Below are 18485 nucleotides of genomic sequence, written 5' to 3'. Positions count from 1 at the left end.
TTGCCACAACTTTAATAACACCTAGGTGTAACCACGACTTATGGCCATAATTCTACAATGCCAATCAATTATGACAAATGGCGGTAGGCAATAGCTCCGGCGGCGGTATTCTTTCGCACATCAAGAAGATTACCGCCGTAATTATTGCGTATGCGGCCACACTTGACACTACCGTTTGTCCAGTGTCAAAGAGTAAATGAGCCGGTGAGCTCATATTGTCCAGTGTGCAATATGAGCTCACCGGCGACGCACGTATCGACCGACATGGAGTGGTCAAATGAAAAAGCGCTCGATGGCGCAAATTTTTGGAATTCTTGGAATTCTTCTCTTTGGGATCTTGGGGATTACCCAACAGAAGAACTATAAACATCGCAGTGTACACAATGATGCGTGGCGTCGGATCAAATAAAATTTATCATTTCCAAGTACAATAGATGATTTGAAAAAGAAAAAAATCCTTTTTTAAAAAAAAGAATCCTTGATGAATTATTACAGAAACCATATTATATATTAATTATTAACTAATATTTTTTTTTGCTGCGGTAAATGCCAATAATTACCAACATATCTAGGTAAACTGTACTGTAACCACACCAGTTCATGCAGTAATTTAGACGGTAATTTATAGTAGAGCCATTTTAATGGACAACATTTGACAGTTCAACAAAATTCACAACGTAACCTAGTAACGACAACATAGAATAACATGATGTTTCGTTTTGTTAGAACTGCACATTTGCTTAACTTTTTTCAATTACGATTACATATTTATTATAATAATGACCGATATAAGTAATTTTAGGATTTGATTTTACTGATAAACCATTCTAAACATAATAAACAATTTCTGATTTAAAGAACTGACGTCGCTACAATTTTGTGTCAATAAACCTTTTTTCTTTTTAAATACCAGAGACGTTACTCTAAAAATCGAAATCAGACATCTAGAATCGAATGCATTGATTACTTGGGAATAAAAATTATCATAAATTATTGACATGTGTTTCAAGTTCGATTGACAAATGTTCCAAGTCCGTATCGATTAATTCACTTTAATCGATGTTTTTATGCAGGTTACCACCCTATGAAGATAAAATTGATAGACGTCAAATGTTGCCTATTAAATTGGCTCCATTTAGAGTCTAAGTATTCTTTGACTATAATGCCATAATTATTGCGGTAACAGCATGGTAACAGCCCGGTAGACGGTAAGGTAGTGTGGCCGTAGCAGACTTCTGTGGTATTATTGGGCTGATAGACGTAGGAACTTTAAAACCGCGGTTTTAAAGTTCGCGTACTTACTCGGCTCGACGTCGGTGACACACGCAAGAGCTTGGTCAGTAGCTTCTCGCGTGTCACCGATATCGAATGTCTCTATGTCATCAACAGAGGGAATTTTATGTTATTCAGGAATTAAATATAGACATTTTTAATTTAATAACCAGCACTTATTTTTAAGTAAATAGCGTTCTAACAAAATAAATGTTCAAAAATTGAAGGATATATTTTCGTTTTTACTATTATATTTTGAGGGTACTTTACAAAAAAAGAGCGTGTGCGCCGAGCCTATGCGTCAGGAGTGAAACTTCCTTGGCGGGATTCAAAAATACCTTCGCCAATATTCAATTATATTATATTCATTCATATTAATTATATTAAATTATTTTCATAAAACTAAAAGAAGAAGACGAAATTAATTGAACTTTTGCACTTAGTAACACCTATTATAGCTAGACAGGCTAGGCTCGCGGCTCGCGGCGGTGACAGACGTGCGAGCGAAGGCGGGCTACGAGTAAAATTTCAAACATGTTGAATCGTCAACGAACTTACTCGACGGTTTTTAAGTACGCGTACTTGGGGTGACACACGAGCGAAAAAGGTCGTCGAGCCACAAGTTCGCGTACTTACTCGTACGTCTGTCACCCCTTACTTCTTTTTTCAATTATTTTTTATTCTTTGACCGAGTGACAGATTACTCATCGCTATCTGACAGCGTCAAAAACTCGAAAGCGAAAACTCAAAACTTTGATTTTGTTGTTGATACTTATTTGTATTTTTTATGAACTGCGTGAAATCTTTATTAAAAACCGTGTCGATAATTGACTCAAATATTCGTAAAAGTCATTTATTTTAATAATTACCGAATTGTTACTACTTATTTATTTATTTTCTGACCGGTAAAATAAAATATTCATTATGGTGGCGCTAGATGCCGATATGAATAGAGACGAGGACTGTGATAATATTGGCTTAGGATGTGCACTGGAACATTTCTCCGAAATCGAGGATGTCATGAATATGATAGAAAACGTAAAAAATATATATAATACCTCTACTTTTGAAGTGGAATATGATAAATTGTATGGTATACTGAAACAGTATTACGAGCAACCGCATCTTCTCGATCCGCATTTGGATAGAATGCTGGCGAAGTTTATGGAAATCATTAAAGACAAGTCATCGCCCTCAGAATTGAAACATGCTGCTTTTAATTATATGTACCAAGTTATACGTGTTCGGGGATATAAAGTGGTTGTGAGACATCTTCCACATGAGGTAGGATGTCCAAAAAATAAAATATTATTGTATTTTTGAATGTTATATACTATTCGACCAAGCCAACTAGACGCTCGGGTGGAATGCGGCCTCCCCGCCCGCTTACCGCCTCAGGTACCGCGTTCGCCTTAGTACGGTTCGCAGCATCGACGCATTCGTACGTTTCGCATCGTTAGTTATTTCTGTACTTTTTATTATTAATCGTTAAAGCTTGTTGTTGACTGTTAAGTTTTTCGTTGTTATTTGTTTAAGTTTTTACTGTGTTGTTATTCATAGACAGCCCTCGAAATGGGGAAAAATAAGACTATTCATAGCGGAGAGCGAACAGTGATATTATTAATATATTTTTTTTGCTATCTGTACCCGAGACATGGGCGGGTGACGTCACAGTTGAAAAGGGTCTAGTTGGCTTGGTCACGTAGTACTTATAACATTGTACCGTCCCAAGCTTAGATTACAAAATAAAATACAGATGGAGCATGACAACCGCCCGTCGCCCTTGTCAAAGAAAATACGAAATCAAAAGCAAATACGTCGCTGCTCCAGTGCTATAGCGCATATAGTGTCATGCAATACGTCAAAAAGGGTTTGCAATTTTAGTAAAAAAATGCTGTCTTGTGATAATAAAACGCTGTAAAATTTGTTCCCGAAAACAAAAAAAAAAGATAAAACATCGTTTCACAGGTTTTCTGTAGATTATTTGGCTGATTTATTTCTTTATACGAATAATAATTTTACAGATATGAAGGAATACAAAACTTCAACGTATGTTGCCAGTATTTTGAAAATTAATTTGCCATTTTTATTGGTAAAACGGTTAAAAGATCTTCAGGGTAATGCTGTTGGATTTTTCGATCGTGAATGTGATTATTTGTAAAGTGCACTAAAGGTTCATGATCATTATTAGATTATTTTAATAAGCATAATACATTATTTTGTTACTTTTATAAAGCTTAAAAACGCCATAGTCGTTTTCGCTAGCAATTTAATTTATGTGAACTCCATGATGGTTATGATGAAAATAAAATGTCCCATATTCTCGACTAAAAACTACCGCTATTTGCATTCATATATTTTGAAAAATTAAAAATAATTTAATTATTATAGTAAATATTGAAAATTTTTGAAGTGAAACTTCTTTATCGGGGTTGGAAAAAAAATTTAGTGTAACATTTTTTCGTTTCGTTACGTGCCATCTTTTTCTTGTCCCTACCACGCGTGATTCGACGTATTTCTGTAAAGTTGCAAATTATTTTTTGAAAAATAAGGTCATAAAGAAGTTTCACTTCTTATGTGTGTACACACGCACACATTTTTTTATGTAATTTATTTAATTAAAAATTGAACACAATTATTTTGTCTATATATAACTTTAGTAGGCAGGTACTTTATATAATAAAAGAATTTTTTATAATATTATAAAAAAATATCAACAAATCCGAAATAATATTAAAATAAAAATTAAAACTTGACTGCTAATATATATGTTTATAGCCTACGTCACTACCGCCACTAACATAATAATTCAGATGATTGCAATGAAACCGCACAACTCAAAATCGGTCCAACGGTTTATACTGCAGGGCGTGTCAAGGAAATATTATACATACATACATAAACTCGAAAAACATAACCCTCTTTTTTCCGTAGTCGGGGAAAAATTTGGGAAATTTTTCAATATCTGGTAACATTACACGCACACAGAAGCACCGTGTACGTACAGAGCAGCGGCGAAATGACAGCACACATACCGACATAGCTTTATTGAAAATGACGATAAATCATTCGGTTTAGTTCGGCAACGCTCCATCTGTCTTTTATTTTGTAATCTAAGGTCCCAAGTTTATTTTATGTTCAGCCTAAAAAAATAAACTGTCATACAACATTCACATTTATATTTATTCAAATTTAGTGATTCAGCAATGTACTTGAATGGATTATAAATTAAGTGGTTTTATATTTATGTGCACACTTAATTTTAGGTGTCTGATCTTCTGACTGTTCTCACATTCCTTGAAGAGCAAGACCCAAATGACAAAGAGACATGGAGAGGCAGATTTGTTTTATTGTTATGGCTGTCAATAGTTGTGATAATTCCATTTCACATGAGTCGCTTAGATGGATTTGCTCCAGACCAGCCAGGTATGTTTTGTAAAATAATGTAAATTGACTTTATATTCACCCAGAAAAGTTGTTTAGCATTTGTTCTAAATTTAAAAAATTTAAAAAACATGAAATAAAATATAATAATGTTTAACCCATTGAGCCCCAAGCGGCTCGATTGGTCCCAGACACAAGATTAGATTTTCTATTGTGTCTGTGGTTCCGGGACCTGAGTTATTAAAAGCTTATAATGTCCTTTACATAATATGAAGCATAAAATAAATTATTTTAAAAATCATATTTCTTTATAGGCGCAGGAACATCAAAGAAATTGACTGTAATGGAAAGAATCTTCAATATCTGTAAAACATATGCCATGAGTAAAGATACTTGTGCCGAAGCAAGTGCTTATTTAGCATCAAAGTTTCTGATAAGGTATGGTTATGTTTATTATCTTCAACTTTAATACAAACATTTCCAATGAACTAGGGAATTTAGAAATAAAAGAAAATTCGCTCCCTTTACCTTTTAAAATCTTTCAATAAAATCTGAAAATGAACACAATGTTTTGTTGCCACTAGTTTCAATTACATACTTAAATACTTTTAAAATAATAGCTTGTAAATATATCTCCTACTAGCTTTCCGCCCACGGCTTCGCCCACGTTTTCAAAGAAAAACCTGCGTATCTACTGTTCCTGTGGGATTTCCGGGATAAAACCTATCCTATGTGTTAATCCAAGTTACCCTCTATATGTGTGCTAAATTTCATTGAAATCGGTCCAGTAGTTTATGCTTGAAAACCATACATACATACATAATTACAAACCTTTGCTCTTTATCTCAATATTATATTAGTATAGATGCAACATACATTTATCACTTACTTTTTCAAACTAGGTCTGATGTAAAAGAATTGTATATGGGTGCATTTTTCAACTGGGCTTGCGATCTAAATTCCAATCTACAAGATGAGGATATGATCCACTATGGAGTGTTAGCCGCAGTGGCTGCAGTGTTAAAGCATGGGAAGAGAGATGATTTGCTACCATATGCACCTAAACTATTGGAATGGGTCACCAAACAAAACTACAAACAACACAAGGCTATGTTGGTGCGCAAATATGGTGTGAAAATTGTTCAAAGAATTGGTAAGTACTGAAAAATTTGGGTATTACCTTTTCATACTCATTGTGTGATATTTTTATAAGTATTCAAGTTACTAATAATTATTCACAAGATGTGAAGATAAATAAATAAAATAAATAAATATTCAGGATAATTAATGCCCAGACACAGAGCAAACATCTATGTTCATCACACAAATATTTGCCCCGGGTGGGAATCGAACCCACGACCTATGGCTTGGAAGGCAGGGCCCCTACCAACCAAGCCAACCGGTCAGCAAGATGTGTCCAGCAGTTGACTGTCAAAAATGTCAGAAAAAGTAATTTCTGTGAAATATCCAGCTTCGCTCATATATGTTTCAATTTATAAATCATTTATTGGATAGATAACATGTTTTTCTATTAATAATAAACATAAAGATTCAAAAGTGATAAAAATGTTGTGTGGTTTTATGAAACGACGATAAAAGTGAAACTTAGGTACAAAATTATCGTATTTGTACGATAATTATCGTACGGTTCCGAACACTGCTTTATACCTACTCGGCAGCCGACCGTCACGCGACATTCGCTACACAGACCAAAAAGTTTGAGACGATGTAATAAAAGTTTCACTTTAAAAATCAAAATCATCTTTCCCAGGTTTAACATTCCTCCGTCCACGCGTAGCTGCCTGGCGGTATACTCGAGGATCGCGATCTCTAGCCGTAACACTAGGTGGTGTTGCAGCTGCGGGAGACACGGAGCCCGTCACATCACCACCCGATGATGATGATCAGGATATACCACAAGAAGTAAGTTCTTCTCATACTTTTTAGAGCGTATACGCACTATGCGGGTAGCCGCATTGCGGGTAGCCGTCCGGCTGACCGCAATCACAATTATGTACGTAATATTCATTTCTATGCGCACTGCGATGCGGCTACCGCAGACCGCACAGTGCGCATAGAAATGAATATTACGTACATAATTGTGCTTGCGGTCAGCCGGACGGCTACCCGCAATGCGGTTACCCGCATAATGCGTATACGCTCTTAGAGTTGATACTGCAATATGGCAATTCTGCTTAATTAATTGTCCAACATTCTGCAGTAAAAAAGGCTAGTTTAATGCTGTGAATTTTCATTTTATGTTGTTGAATAACAAAAAGTAAATTTCTTTTGATAAAATGAAATTTTTCCTACAAAGGATTTTTTCCTATTTTTGTATATTGTCCTATATGTTTTCATCATACTATTCTGCATGTTTGTCGATGTGACGATGACATGTTTTTGCATCACAAACATATAGAAAGCACATTAGAACTATAATAACTGTCTTATTCACCCTATTCACATAAGTTACATTTTCCTTTATTACAACTTATCTAGGTGGAAGACGTAGTAGAACTACTCCTTGTTACTCTCCGCGACGACGACACAGTGGTCCGCTGGTCGGCCGCGAAGGGCGTGGGTCGTATCGGCGCGCGGTTGCCCGCACTCGCCGCCGCCGACGTGTGTGAGAGCGTGCTGACACTGTTTGCGGAGCACGAGCGGGATACCGCCTGGCATGGGGGCTGTATGGCACTGGCTGAGCTTGGTACGTGTGTAGGATATAACATTGTAAGTCTTGTACCAAAGTGGTACCTAGTACTACCACTCGTCTGTTTGCTCCGCGATGACGACACAGTGGTCCGCTGATCAGCTGTACAGCGCTGGCTAAGCTGGGTATGTGGTGATTAATTAAAGAAAAAATTCTATAGACGAACATGTGAACCTCCTGCGTTTTTTTGGATGTCGGTAAAACAAGCTAAATGAGTAAGGTATGGATTTATTTATTTATTTGATTTGCCAACAGATGTCTTATATGTAAGTTGTATAAGTGTTTAAGAAGGGGGAAATATTTTGAGCTAAAAATTTAAATTTTCATCAAAGTTTTGTTGAAAAGTTATACTGTGTTCTTATAAGGTGAAAAGTAAAATTTTAAATAGTCTCTGTTGTAGCTGTTAAATTTACAAAAATATTTACCTTTTTTAACTGTTTCTAATACTTTAAATAATATAATATTCTATGTGCAGCTCGTCGCGGTCTCCTCTCACCCCAACAACTGGGCGGTGCAGTACGGTGTGCAGCTCGTGCACTCGGCCGTGACGAGGCTCGCGCGGGCGGCGGGGCGGGCGGGGCCAGAGCGGCAAGGGACTCCGCCTGCCATGCTGCCTGGGCCTTCGCACGGGCGTATGATGCACAAGCCTTAGAACCGCATGCCACACTGCTGGCCAATGCGCTGATTGCTACGGCGTGTTTCGATAGGGAGGTTAGTAGCGTACACTGTACAGTGAATTATGGAAGTGTCATTTGTATATCTTCACATGTATATTTAAATACAGTTTGGTTTCTATGTGGTTAATCTGTAACATGTTTACGTTTAACAGATAAAATAATGTTTACATTTAGGCTGAATTTAGAGACTGGCAAAACTATACGAAGCATTTGTAAAAAAAAACAATCTTATCTTTTTTACCGTTATTTAGTTATTTATCTGTTGTGTGTTTATGATAAATACTAGCTTTCCGCCCGCGGCTTCGCCCGCGTTTTCAAAGAAAAACCCACATAGTGTTAATTCAAGTTACCCTCTATAATATGTGTATAGATTGTCTAATCTAAAAATGAACGCCCTTCCACTAAACTTAATTGTTTCAATGTGTGAGGACAAATAATTATTGAACCACTTTTATATGTGTGCGCGCGGCGATTCTACTGCAAACTTTGACTTTCGCGCACTGATTTGTCAACTAATCGGGCGATCAGTTCAGGTGCCTAGCATTGTATGGCGGGGAGAGTGCGCTATGTACGGAATGACACGTCCGTTCTGTCGTGCATCGCGTCATTTATGCACTAGTTGGCCAACTGGTCCTGTCGTTCGGGCATGGACGGGACTGGAGGACTGAACGACCAATGAGGCAGACCAATTTGTGTGTATTGCGTCTATACACGTACTTTGAATGTGAGCGTAAACACAGTGGAGGGGCGTTCATTTTTAGATTAGACAATCTATACTAAATTTCATTGCAATCTGTTACTCCAGTCAGTCAAGACATTCAATTCACAATAATTCCAAAAGTTTTCAAACTTGGGTCAAGTGAATGGTACATTGGGACGACAATAAATCTCATTTTGCAACCTTGTCCGCAGTCCGGAACTGCAATTAAATTATTTTTTGCTGTATGGTCGTGAAAAAAATTCCAAAAGTTCTGCAAACTTGGGGAAGTTTTCGATATAATATTTCATATGACGTATTAAATTTGCAACCAATCTCAGTGTACGGAACATCTTTTTATATTGAATATTATTTTTTTTTTTTATTAAATTGAATGAGGTTGCAAATTTGTAAATGCATCAGAATAGATGTTTTCGAAGTTCGCAACCAAGTTCCAAAACTTTTGTAATTATTCCGAGACCACCTTACTCGAAAAAATGACCACGAATTAAAAATAATTATAAATAAACATGCTCCGGTCAACGAAAAAGGTTGCAAATTTATACAATCTTACGGTATATATTTCCGATATCTGTGTCAAGTTTGCAGAACTTTTGGAATTTTTTTCACGACCATACAGCAAAAAAATAATTTAATTGCAATTTTAACAATGTTCCGGACTGCGGACAAGGGTGCAAAATGAGATTTATTCCTAATGAACCATTCACTTGACCGAAGTTTGAAAACTTTTGGAATTATTGTTAAATTTTCGATTTCGAATGTCTATTCTGACTGATGTATGTTCAGTATTATTTGCGTGAAAGAGTAACAAACACACACACATCCTCACAAACTTTCGCATTTACAATATTAGTAGGATTTATTTCAATCCGCAATAAAATTGCAGATAAACTGCCGGCGCGCCGCGTCCGCCGCGTTCCAGGAAAACGTGGGGCGGCACGGCATGTTCCCGCACGGCATCGAGGTGCTGACCACGGCCGACTTCCACGCGGTGGGCCCGCGCGCGGCGGCCTACCTGCACGTGGCGCCGCGCGTGGCCGCGCTCGCGCCGTACACGCGGCCGCTGGTGGCCCACCTGCTGCACCTCAAGGTGGACCACTGGGACCCCGCGCTGCGTGACCTGGCTGCTCGTGCGCTCGCCCGCCTCGCTGATAAGGTATTATTTATAAAAAAAAACGGGTTGCACTCCGGGAGTGCCGGCAGAAGTGAAAACTTGATTATTAACGTTGAGCATGTTTGATATCAATCCGTCTTACGCTTTTTCGATCAGGTCGCGTGTCCTGACGCGAGTTTAAGATTTTATACCCATTACAGAAAAAGTGCTCAACGCCGCTAACTTCAAAAAAGACGTGTGGCACTCGGGAACTGCCACGGTAAAGCTATTGCATGCTATGCCTTCAAGCCACACCTCCGTGTCCGTCGGAGTGGGGAGCGTGAGGTTTTTTCGTTACGGAATTTCTGGATTCGGTCCCCGCGCTTAAGGCCCGCGATAGAAACTATGCAATAGCTTAAAAAAAATATTTTATTTATTTGTCAAAATATCAATTTTTTGTTGTGTTAAGTTGATGGGTTTGTTGTTTCCAAAATCCTCGATGACGTGACGGAGATTGATGATTTTTGGAAAATTTATATAAAAATGATAGATCAAATAACTTTTCTACAAATTTTAGTGCTAAGCTATTACTATTGACCTCCCCTCGTCCCAAAACTGAAATTGCATCTTCTAAAAAATGCAAAGGTCCATTTCAATAATTTATCATGTATTCTTTTTTGACGGGGCTATAAACTCGTTTCTTATTTCTCTTCTATTACATCCTCTTTTTTTAAAACTTTTTTTTGAATAATTTTACTTCTTTTGATTATGTCATGTCAGTTATGTCAAGTTCATTTTAATATACATAGCTTATTTTAGTTTTACATTAATTTTATTTTATTTATATGTACAATTTACTGTTTATTGGTCATGGAAAATAATAGCTATAGCAAAATTACGAATGTAAGATGATGCAAATAAAAATTACTATTGTGATTTGTGTTATGCTTTCTCGAAGTTTTTTCGTATTCTATACATGGGTATATTTTTTAATTACAGGTTCCCGATTATATGGCAACTGAAGTACTGCCGGTATTGATAAAGAAAACAGAGTCAATAGATTTGAATGTACGACATGGTGCAATATTGGCTATTGGAGAAGTTATCTTCGCTCTGTCTGAAATTAAATTGCCTGATGGTAAGTTTGTTTAATGTATTTAATTTTAATGTATTGTTACATTAAAAAACAAAAAAATTGTGCTTTGTGCAAAACGTCGCTCTGGTTGGGCACATAAGGTGAAACAAATAGTAAATATTAATCATAAAGAAAGAAAGATCTTTATTTCTTTCTTCTGTAAAATTTATCAATCAGTGAAAAATTCAATGCAATGAAATATATTTTGTTACAACCCACAAGGATGTACTTCATTTATAAAACACATCGCTCGCTTACAGCCTTGTTCATGCTATATATTCGCTAGATTTGGTGTAGGCACGCGTAAGAAGTAAGAGTGCAATTTTCAGAATATCTACTCTTAACCCATTGAGCCCCGAACGGCCAGATCCGGCCGCGACACAATAGATCTTCTATTGTGTCTGTGATTCCGGGGCCTGATGGATTAATTATATCGTATTAATACATGTGTACGTGTACCCTAGGCAACTTGGCGTCGTCGCTGGTGCTAGCGGACGTGTGGGAGGCGGTGCGCGCGCTGGTGGGGCGGCTGCACGCGCGCCAGCAGTTCCGCGGGCTCGGCGGCGAGCTCATGCGCCAGGCGTGCTGCCACTGCGTCGCGCGGCTGGCGGCCGCGCACGCGCCGTACCACACGCACTCTACTATTGGTATGGAAAATATTATAAAAAAAAACTGCAATCTATATGCCAAAATATATAAAAAAACAACCTATTTCAAAAAATTATATGCATTATAACACTCAACTGTCCGAAACAAAACTCTGCCTACGTTTATTATAGGCACGTGCGGTATTGTGTCAAAATTTATAAAAAAAAGACGGGTTGCACTCCGGGAGTGCCGGCAGAAGTGAAAACTTGATTATTAACGTTGAACATGTTTGATATTTTGGAATGGTATCCGTCTTACGCTTTTTCGATCAGGTCACGTGTCCTTAAAAATTTTATACCCATTACAGAAAAAGTGCTCAACGCCGCTAAAGAAGTTTTCACTTCAAAAACTACCTATTTCAAAAAACTACATGCATTATAACACTTAACTGTCCGAAACAAAACTCTGTCTACGTTTATAATAGGAATGTGCGGTAGTGTGTCAAAATTTATAAAAAAAATATTTCAAAAACACTACATTAGTAATAACATTTAATAACTATCGGAAGAAAAACTCTGCCTACGTCTATAATAGGCACGTGCGATAGTGTGTCAAAATTTATAAAAAAAATCTTTCAAAAAAACTACATTCACAATCCCACCTAATAACTGTCCGAAACAAAGCTCTGCCTATGTTTATAATAGGCAGAGTTATCTAGTGAGTGATAAATGTTACTTTGAACACTACAGTAACGCAATAAGGTGCTAATTTCAATTAATGTTTTTTTTTTTTACAACGCCACTCGAACTTTTAACCTGTCTAGTTGTTTATAGTATTCCAATGGATTATTATAATTATGAATCTTTCTATAATATAATAATATTTACATTTATTAACAGATGAATGGTTAAACCTGATCGAGGAGTGTCTCGGCCACGAGGTACAAGCGATCCGCGAAAAGGCCATAGAAGCTTTACCCCTAGTGTTCGAAGAATATCTCCAAGACGATACTTTGGTATACGACGGTGTGACGGCTAAAGATAAACGCAAACAGTTGATTGAGAAGTATTGCGAACAGCTGTCCAATACTGGTGTCAACGGTTTGGTACTGAGGATGGGGTATGCAAGGGCTATCGGTAAGATATATTTGTTTTTTTTTGTTAAATATTAGTAAGAATGTATAGTAAAACACCTGTATAATTTTGGAAGTGAAACTACTTTAGGCACGTTAAGAGTAAAATTTCAAGGTCGCATCTTGTGAATACCGTCATGCGATGAAATAAAGCGACGATTTTGGTATTTTGAAATCCTGCTAAAGAAGTTTCACTTCTGACCAGTGTGCTTGGTACATACGCTCTTTTTTAAATTTGCCAAACAATTTTTTTTAGATTTTAACCCATTGAGCCCCAAGCGGCCCGATCGGTCCCAGACAATACATTTTCTATTGTGTCTGTGGTTCCGGGGCTGACTTAGAAATTGTATTCTTATGTTTCTTAAAAAACACGAAATGTGTTTTATATTGACTTGGGGTAATCATTCTAGGTTCATTACCTCCATTCGCGCTTGCGGAACACCAGTCCCTAGTCGTACACGCACTGGCAGCGTGCAGTGGCCCCACTCCCGGCACCACACAGTGGGCAGAAGCACGACGTGATGCAGTACTCGGGCTAACTGCGGTGTGCCGAGCGTTGCCTGTGCGCACACTGGGGACACTGCTGCCCACTGTGTATGCGGCGTTATTGGCGGCACTAGAGGAGTATACCGTGGATATGAGAGGCGATGTGGGAGCGTGGGTGCGGGAGGCGAGCATGACTGGTGAGTTTTGTTTTATTTTGTATTCGAGATTGAGTTGATGTGCAGATACGCCGGTCGCTGTCTGAATTTTATTTTATACTTTTTCTGTTTTTCACTTTGTTTCATTTTGAATGTTCTTTCTGAGAAGGAACTGTCTTCCTCTGAATCGGCATTTCAAATGACTGATATTTTAAATTGTACTGTGTTCATTTGTTAACTCAATAAAAATGTATTTATTTATTTAAATCAGGTCTAGCAACACTCTGCCGGCTGTGCGCGGAAGCGGACGCCACAAGTGAAGCCGGTACTACGAAGCTAGTGAGTGCGGAAGCGGTGCGGGCGGTTGTGTGCGGCGTGGCGCAGCAGGCGGTGGAGAAGATCGACCGCACGCGCGCGCACGCGGGACGCATCTTCACCGCGCTGCTCTACAAGTGAGTGCCGCACAATGACTCTATTATACTAGTAGACGCGGCATACGCCAACATCATTGCACTAAAAAACAGCGTAATTAATACATACCTACTTACTAACGCATTATCACCAATACAGTTGTTCTCTCTTTCACTCTCACGCACGAGACATAATACATGTCTCACTCATGTACTTCGTAATAACAACTGCCGATTAAAATATAAAAAGAACGTCCAGCCACGACGCTGAATGGTGCGTGACTAAGTGAAACTCGGGCACTTAGCTGAGTTTTTTCTTGCCAAAATAGAGAGCGGGTAACGTATCTAGCTTTTTTATATATCATAGGTTCCGCACGTGTGTGTCGCATTATATAAACAGTATAATGCTCTACATGCTTAAAGCGCGATTAAACGACGCGGGCTAGCCCGATCCTACGCGAGCCGAGCCGCGCCGAGCGCAGTTGTTTGCACAGCGCGTGGCGCGGCGAACCATGAGCGGAGCCAGGCTCGGCTCGCGTGCTTGCGCGCCGTTTAAACGCCGCTTTACACTGTTAGAGCGGCCGTACACGGACCGCTTTAAACAGTTGAGACCGACGGCTCGAAGCCGCGACCGCGCGGTGAACTGTAGTCATTAATTCACTGCCGTACACATGACTACTCGAGTAGTCGCAACCGCTTCAAGCCGTCAACTGCACGGTCGAGCAGTCCGTGTACGTCGCTCAGCCGTTAACTGCTCGAGCAGTCCGTGTACGTCGCTCAGCCGTTAACTGCTCGAGCAGTCCGTGTACGTCGCTCAGCCGTTAACTGCTCGAGCAGTCCGTGTACGTCGCTCAGCCGTTAACTGCTCGAGCAGTCCGTGTACGTCGCTCAGCCGTTAACTGCTCGAGCAGTCCGTGTACGTCGCTCAGCCGTTAACTGCTCGAGCAGTCCGTGTACGTCGCTCAGCCGTTAACTGCTCGAGCAGTCCGTGTACGTCGCTCAGCCGTTAACTGCTCGAGCAGTCCGTGTACGTCGCTCAGCCGTTAACTGCTCGAGCAGTCCGTGTACGTCGCTCAGCCGTTAACTGCTCGAGCAGTCCGTGTACGTCGCTCAGCCGTTAACTGCTCGAGCAGTCCGTGTACGGCCAGGTTAATGCTCTACATGTTACACTGTTAAATATTTTTATTATTGAACGAAACTAACTTTGCAAATAATTATATAATATTCTTTTATTTCATTCGATTCTATGCGTATGTTTCACGTACACATTCCGCCTCGTACATCTGATACGTGAAATATGTGCATTACAATATTATTGTGTACAATAAAAACCTTCTCCCCAGCGATCCGCCAATCCCCTACATCCCGGAACACGAAGCGCTCAAGCGTATCTTCCCAGCGGACGAAGTAGAAGTCGAACCCATAGCGGAAGAAGCACGTGGTACAGTCCCGGGAACAGTCCCGGGATCTGGAGCCAGTGAGAGTTGCCACGTGGTGCTGTGGCTGTTCCCCGGGCACACGATGCCGCGGTTCGTGCGGTTGTTAGCCTTCCCGGAGTATAGATACCACGTGGTCAAGGGGCTGGTTGTGAGTGCGGGCGAGCTTACTGAGAGCCTTGTGAGTTTTATTATTTAAATGAATACATAGAATACAGATTGGAACATAAAATTTATATTGACACGTTGACACTGAAAATACAATTTACATAGAAATTGAAACAATTTTGAAAGTGTCATATAGTTAAACGATCACACAGTGCAAATTGAACGCAAAATGCCTGAGTGCCAACTGGCATATAGTATAAATTAAACGCTATTTACCAGTTTTCCATTTAGTTATCACACAGTATAAATTTTACGCAATTTACAACTTGTGGAAGAATCTCCGCAATGGGAAATTCTGAAACACATCATGTTTACACACGAACGTCTCGAGAACAACTGAACAGTGACGGACGCACTGGTGGCGTGAGAGTCACCTGAGTGGCGATAAGGTCACGCGCACTTACATCTAGTGTTCTGTTATTTAGATTTCTAAGCATACACACATTAATAATTTACATAAAATTACTGCAATTGCTTAATATTAAATTAACTAAGGACTGATTTTTCAATCTTTGGTTAAAACTTATTCGTCGAATAACGTAACTACCATTACAAAAATGTATTCTTTGCCCGTATTTGACAGTTTACGGGTGACATTTTAATATTATCGTGTAATATTTTATTTGAGGTTTATTTGGGTAAGTTTTATCCAAGGATTGAAAAATTGGCCCTAAAAAAACTCATGTTACAGGTAAAACACACAACGCAATCACTATTCTCATATCTAAATTCGCTCCACGACGACGAAGAGACACTAAAGAGTATATGCGATACGATTATACAAGTGTTTGCGGATAATCTACACGTGAAGCGTATTACTGGGCCGATGTTTAACTTCCTTGATCGGTTGTTGAGTTCGGGTAAGAAATAATATATTATAATATTTGCTAAAATATTCAACAGTATCGGTTTAACGTTATAAATATTTAAATTCACTCATAAGAAACTTTTAAATTGCATTTGACCAAAAATAAAGTTCTCAATAAATAATAACAAGAATAAAGCTTACTTTGTAAAGCTGTTTTCTGTATTTATCAAATATTTGAAATAAAGGTAGGTTCTTCTGCTCCAACAAATTTAAAAATCTTTTTACAATACCTGTTTCCGCAGGTGCCATATCGCCAATACTCGAAAACAAAGATTCCACCTTTGCGATGGATGTCCTCAAGTATCTACAACTCGAACTGAGAGGAGGGAAGAATATCTACAAGTTATTGGATTCTATCAACGTGCTGTGTCAATTGATTCAAGTGAGTAATCTTCTTATATATAAAAATGAATCGCAAAATGTGTTGGTAAGCGCATAACTCGAGAACGGCTGAACCGATTTCGATAATTCTTTTTTTAATATATTCCTTGAAGTACGAGGATGGTTCGTATGTAGATAAAACGTAAACATGTACCACGGGCGAAACCGGGGCGGACCGCTAGTTGTATATAAATTAATATTAACGTTTGCCTTTTTGATTACTATTAATCGGCATATTTAAAAAAAATGTTAAAAATGTTGTGCTAATTAGTTACCAAACAAATGATTTCGTTTCTTTATCTATATCAATTCTGTTTTCTCTCTTGTTGCTAATTTTCCATTATACAATAATAATTGCGATTTTAAGTAATTACATTTTATAGTGTCATTTTTATGGATCTGAATTTTACGGTGTACTCTACATGTGTCGCATAGCTATCGTTACCTTTATTGCAACGCATATTTGTTGAATTTCAAGATCTCTCAAGATGATATTGACCACACAATTCCACTAACAAGCATATAAATAACCACCTCTCATCCAGGTGGGCGGTGCAGTTTGTTCGCGTGCGTTAGGCCAGCTAGCCGTGCAGCTGTGCTACGGCGAGCGCTACGTGCGTCGCTGCGCCGCCGCGAGGCTCTACGAGGCGCTGTCGCTCTACGGCGACGTGTGCGACCTGCCTGCTGATACACTCGACCAGGTTTGTGTGCTCTACATAAGTACTCACGCTCTCTGTACTCTACACTCGTCCTGCCGCTCTACTTGCCTGACCGCTCTACGTGTCACTCGCTCTACATTACCACCCCCCTACATCGACGTGTGTGATTTGCCAGCGGATACGCTTGACCAGGTGTGGGCGCTCTACATATTTTTATGTGCTTGAGCTTTATATCAGTACAACGAGCTCTACATCCGTACACCGAGCTCTACATCCGTACAACGAGCTCTATATTCGTACACCTCGCTCTAATTCTTACACCTTGCTCTATATTCTTTACACCTCGCTCTACATTCGTACAGATCGCTCTACATCCGTACAGATCTCTCTATATTCGTACTCTTAGATCTACATCAGTACAGATTATTCTGCAAATCATTTTACATTGTCAAACTATTATCGACATTGTCCTCATTAAAATAATAGTCAAAAGCGCAACGCTTTACCTTTCGCATGTGATCGCTTCGATGCTCCTCGGGAATAAATAGTTGTTATTTTATTTTGAAGCAAGTTTAGCCTGTAGATACATGTAAATATTTCAATCAAAATACCTATACTGAAACACACGTAATGGGAATTCATAATACTTTTATTTACAGGTGATGTCAATCCTTGCGGATACCGATTGGGAGAGAGATGTAAACGAACTGAGACCTATCAGGAATGAAATATGTGATCTCATGGGCATCAAGCGGCCAGTCATGAAGCAAAAAGCGACCTAATATATACTGCAATAGAAGTGGTTTTAGCATATCAAGTACACGAAGAGAGAAGCAAGGATTTGGTCATAAATATCAGTTTCAGTTATAACTGAAGAAATGCTTGATTGTCGAGTTTTATTAACTCTGTACTAGATTGTAATTCTTGCTTCGATCTGTGAAAGAGTGTTTTGATTACGCTTAACGTAATTATATAATATTGCTTCATTAACCAAGACTAGATATTAATGAGCTTTAACAATACTATGCGCAAAATTGTAACCATTGTTTGTGCCTTTTTGTTCGAACAATACGTCTTTATTTTTATTTTTTTATTTTAAAAGCGATTCTTATTTTAATTTCTCATGTTATGATAAATGAAATGCTTTATTTTACTCAATAAAATATTTATTCTTAAAATTTGTTTTATTTTACACCATTCTTATAAACTTATA

General features: G+C 38.6%; 1 protein-coding gene across 1 annotated transcript; it reads left to right on the top strand.

Moving 5' to 3' along the window:
- Positions 1 to 1942: 1942 nt before the first annotated feature.
- Tbcd (tubulin folding cofactor D) lies at positions 1943 to 18450 on the top strand. Its single transcript, XM_090106745.1, has 18 exons — positions 1943 to 2556; positions 4539 to 4698; positions 4971 to 5094; positions 5559 to 5809; positions 6428 to 6579; positions 7156 to 7363; positions 7842 to 8077; positions 9648 to 9917; positions 10854 to 10992; positions 11454 to 11636; positions 12477 to 12713; positions 13120 to 13392; positions 13622 to 13802; positions 15104 to 15377; positions 16056 to 16224; positions 16475 to 16614; positions 17159 to 17314; positions 17932 to 18450. Exons 1-18 carry the CDS (start codon positions 2197 to 2199, stop codon positions 18052 to 18054), a joined length of 3636 nt encoding a protein of 1211 aa, XP_089962871.1. The 5' UTR covers positions 1943 to 2196; the 3' UTR covers positions 18055 to 18450.
- The last annotated feature ends 35 nt before the right edge of the window (positions 18451 to 18485 follow it).

The sequence above is a fragment of the Colias eurytheme genome, chromosome 10 (assembly GCF_061535395.1).
Source record: "Colias eurytheme isolate Ceu_HAF_F1 chromosome 10, ilColEury1 Martin Lab GWU primary, whole genome shotgun sequence".
Taxonomy (NCBI): Eukaryota; Metazoa; Arthropoda; class Insecta; order Lepidoptera; family Pieridae; genus Colias; species Colias eurytheme.
This window is presented reverse-complemented; position numbering and strand designations above follow the sequence as displayed.